The sequence below is a fragment of the Erinaceus europaeus genome, chromosome 8 (genome assembly GCF_950295315.1).
Source record: "Erinaceus europaeus chromosome 8, mEriEur2.1, whole genome shotgun sequence".
Classification (NCBI taxonomy): Eukaryota; Metazoa; Chordata; class Mammalia; order Eulipotyphla; family Erinaceidae; genus Erinaceus; species Erinaceus europaeus.
Window position 1 is genome coordinate 24268589 of NC_080169.1, and position 4172 is coordinate 24272760.

The 4172-nt window shown below is 60.4% G+C and overlaps 1 protein-coding gene across 1 annotated transcript; it reads right to left on the minus strand.

Annotated features, from left to right (window-relative positions):
- Positions 1–587: 587 nt before the first annotated feature.
- EVX1 (even-skipped homeobox 1) lies at positions 588–3966 on the minus strand. Its single transcript, XM_007526899.1, has 3 exons — positions 3534–3966; positions 1663–1910; positions 588–1130 (listed from the first exon to the last, which is right to left on the minus strand). The coding sequence occupies exons 1-3, from the start codon at positions 3964–3966 to the stop codon at positions 588–590; spliced, it is 1224 nt and encodes a 407-aa protein (XP_007526961.1).
- Positions 3967–4172: the final 206 nt, after the last annotated feature.

A 4172-nucleotide genomic window follows, 5' to 3' on the forward strand; every position in this document is an offset into this window, starting at 1 on the left:
GGGGAGGGCCAGGATTCTCAGTGGTAGTAAATCATCTTTTTTTTTCCCACCACCACCACCCCCCTGGGTGGTTGGTGGACTGCCATCCACAAGCCCCTTGCCAGGCTTTGGAAAAGCTGGCAAAGATTAATCTCTACCCGCTCTGCATACGCAGCATTTTGTTCCGAGAGACAGCAATCCTCCCCCACCCCACCCCACCCTTATTCTTTCAGTGCTCAGGATTGGCCTTGGCAGGGGGAGGGGTTCTGCGCTTGAAATTATGTTGGGTGAGACTGAAGGGCTGGACGTAGGTCTCTGTCGCTGCTAAGTTTTTTTGTTTGTTTTTTTTTTTTTTTTAGTTTAGGAGCCTCAGTGGGTCTGGCGAGGAAGAGCATGGGGAGTCTGACCCAGGAGAAGGGCTCGGCCTGTGCCCCCCCACCCCCACTCCTGCTCCCCAGATGCTCCTGTCACAACCACCGCCCACCTCCCACCGCCCGTCCTTTGCTTTGCGGCTGGCTCCCGGGTGGCTGCGCTGGGGACCGGGAGGGCGGCTGGTGGAGTCTGGGAGGGACTGGGAGGGGACACTCGGGGGTCCGGGAGAGGTCCCTTTATCTGGTGAGCGGCACCTCCTCCCTCTGGTCCAGCGCCACGGAGGAGGCCTTGCTGAGGACGGAGGGCGCGAAGGTGAGGAAGGAGTCCGAGCGGGACGTGGAGGCACAGGTGAAGTCCGAGGCGGCCGCGGCCGCCCGGGGCGCCAGCCCGTTGGCCGGACCGCTGTGGCAGGCGAGGCAGGAGCAGGGCGCGCCGGCCGAGGTGCCCAGTCCGTGCGCGGGGCCGGGGTAGAGTGGCGGGTGGCGGAAGGCGCACAGCAGTTCTGGCCGCGGGTAGGGCTGCGAGAGCACCCGGAAGGTGTCGAGCGGGCGCAGAGGGCCGCTGAAGGGCGAGGCGGCGGCAGAGGCGGCCGAGGCGGCGCCCAGGCCCACGGGCGAGTAGTAGGGCAGCGGCAGGTGCGACGGGAACGGGTAGGGCAGGCCGCCTGCGGCCGCCGCGTGGCTCATCATGTAGGTGTAGAAGGCGGGGTCTGCCGGGTGCGGCCACGTCATGGCCAGCCGCTGCCGTTTGTCCTTCATGCGCCGGTTCTGGAACCACACCTGTGGGAGATGGGGAGCAGATTCCGCGGCTACTTGTAGGGCCAGAAGTCCCGCAGGGCGCACAAGTCAGATACCATCCCCACTACCCCTACCCCATCACCCTCACCACAGGTTCAGAGATTGACTCCAGTCCAGGATCCTCCTCCCTTCACCGGACCAGGAGCCCCAGAAGTACCAGAACCCAGTGTGACCACCATGTAATGAGGGGAGTGGGTGGGGGTGGGTTAAGAGCCTAAAAAGACAGGTAGCGTTCCAATTCCCCACCCTTACCCCCCAAAGGGCGACTACCTCTTCAGCTATTCTCCCTTGTCTTCTGCACAGGTTGTCTATTTGGCCAGAAAAGGGAGAGAGTCAACCACACAGCATCACAGGAAAAGTCTGCACCTAACAGGTGCCCAGCTGCCGCATGTCTGGGAGCCCTCAGTCCTCCTTCCCCTATTCTTGACCCATGATTTAGGGGGTTTGGGCAGCTGGTATTACTGTCTACTCAATGGGTATACCCCCTCTTGCCTTCAATGGGGAGGTCTCATACCTTAATGGTGGTTTCAGGCAAGTTCAGAGCTGCGGCCAGCTCGCACCTCCTGGGTCTTGAGACGTAGTTTTCCCTGTAGAATTCCTTCTCCAAGCGAGCAATCTGCTCCCTAGTAAAGGCTGTCCTGTAACGCCGCATCTGGTCACTGGCACTGCAGGCCAGAGTGCCCTGTGAGCTGCTGCCACTGTTGCTCTTGGGGGCCTCACTGCTGCTGTTGGGACTGCTGGTCAGCGCCTCTGAGCTGGCCCCTGCACAAAGAGCCCAGGACACATGCACAAAGGGAAGAAGGCTGAGAATACACAGTAGACCAATGGACCAATGCTGCCAGTGTGGGGCTGTGGGCCTAGGGAGTGTGGAGTGGCAGGGAGGCAGGGAGGCCAGACAGACAGACAGACAGACACATCCTTAGTTACTGCCTCTGCTGAAGCACTGGGTCCAGGGATGGGGGACAGGGGGTTGTCATTGGGATGGGCACATAGCAATCTTTAGTAGACTAAAGACTGGTAGGTTTCTGTCTAAAGACTGCTGGAGACAGAGGCCCTAACCACACTGGCCACCAAGTCTGGGGCATAAGAATGACACCACCACTCCGAGCTTCCTGCCAGCCAAGCTCAGTGGGATAGGCAAGGGATGTGCATTTAGTGGGCAAAGGAGCTGAGCTGCACCTCTGTACTAGAGCTAATGGACCCTCCTGGGTCAGCACTAGTGCGATGCTTGGTAGGAGTTGGTGTGTCCACACCAGGTGTGAAGTGTGTGTGTGTGTGTGTGTGTTACAGGAATGTATGTCTGAGGACTTTTCACCTGACAGTCTCTGGGTGGAGCAGAGGTGACCATTCTGAAGGCATGTTTGGGTTGGGGAGTCTGGGTTGAAAGGACAGAGTGGAAATGGGTGGATGTGGGTGCTCAGCAAAAAGATGATGCCCAGATGATGGGGGGGAGGGCAGGCCTTCAATCCTGGATGTTTCCACTCACTCCTAGACCTCTGTGGAGGAGTGTCCATCCAGTCTGCTCCTCAAGAAGGGTCCTTTCCTAAGGCCCCTTGCCAAGGAGGGGTTCTCCAGTTATCACAGTGTGACAGTCCCCTCCCCCTTCTTTTAGGCCAAATCCAACAAAGGGTGGGGTTTCTTGCTGCCACCCCCACCACACACACTCCCCGCCCACACTCTTCCTTTTGGGTGGAGGCTGGGGGGCTAGGAAGGAAAGGGAAAGGGGAGGGAGGGGGAGGGTCAGACCTCTGCCTTTTCAAATGCAACCGGAGACCAAAGGCAATTAGATCATTGGGACCATTTCCGACCTGGCGCCACCAAGCCCGGGAAGTGACAAGGTAATTTGGACCTCTGACCGACGTGCAAACTGGTCTGAGGGCTGCAGTGCCCTGGCAGCCCAGGCCGGCAGTGATTTTACGGTCCTTTATGGACTCCCCAGCTTCCAAGCCTCCATGACCCACCACCTCCAAACTCTGCCGACCCCGTTTGATCTTACCCCTGGGGGTGCGGGGGAAAGGTGTCTTCCTGAGCATTTGAAGCAGTCCCACAAAACACAGGGGACTTGGGGGTGCGTTCTGAATACCCCTCAAATCCAGGGTTTGCATCTCACTCCTGGTGGATGCCCCCACCCCACTTCAAACACACATACACACAGCTGTCACCCTCAGTCCCTCCGATGCCAGGACACAGAAGCCTCCCCCCAAAAAAAAAACTGGGTACAGAAAGGAAAGAGTTGGTCTGGTGGACCCCCACACTCACACACTCACACACACTCACACACCCGCAACCACCCTGCATTGGGGGAAAGGTGTGTCTTCCCTCCAGAGTTGAAGCGGAGGGTGGGCGCGGTGGGAGGCCCAGAGACGAAAGGGGCGCGGTGGCTACCTTTGCTGTGTTGGTACTCGGCGTTCCCGGTGGTGCAGTCCGGGGTGCAGCTCACCTCGATTTCTTCATAGAAATCCGACTCGGTGTCCGAGCTGCTGGGTTGCCCCTGTCCCGAGAGGCTGTCGGCGGAGGGAGCCGGGGGTCCGGGGACAAGAACTGCCGCCCCAGTGGTCCGCGGTTCTGCACCCGGCCCGGCAACGCTGCCCGTGAGCCCGTCGACCGAGTCCTCCTCCGGGCCTCCCCCGCCACGCTCCCGCTCCCGGGCTGCGGGGGGACCAGCCCGCGGGCTCAGGCAGCCCCGGGGCACCATCTTCTCCGGCGGCTCGGGCAACGGGCTGGCCACGGCTTCAGACAGATTGGAGACCCTCTTTCCAACCAGCGTGCCTAGCTGCCCCCCATCCAAAAACATGACCATGTCCTTTCTGCTCTCCATCCCGGGCCACTGCAGGAGGGGGAGAGGGAAGACCCAAATGAGCTTTGAGCCCCGGTTTCCTGGGTCCCCAGGCGCCCAAGCACCCGACAGATCTTGTTGGATGGAGGGTGAGCGAGGCTGGACAGATGGACGCGAGAGAAGCGGCCGGAGCACAGGGTTGACGGTGGCGGCGGGGAGCTGGGGTCACCTTGTGATGCGAGCGCTCC

What these genes read in the sequence shown, in the direction of transcription:
- EVX1 (XM_007526899.1), bottom strand. Translation starts at nt 3,966, where the DNA reads ATGGAGAGCAGAAAGGACATGGTCATGTTTTTGGATGGGGGGCAGCTA. An exon ending in CGAGTACCAACACAGCAAAG is followed by an intron (nt 1,911 to 3,533) that starts GTAGCCACCGCG and finishes CTCTTTGTGCAG; the next exon opens with GGGCCAGCTCAGAGGCGCTG. An exon ending in TGCCTGAAACCACCATTAAG is followed by an intron (nt 1,131 to 1,662) that starts GTATGAGACCTC and finishes CATCTCCCACAG; the next exon opens with GTGTGGTTCCAGAACCGGCG.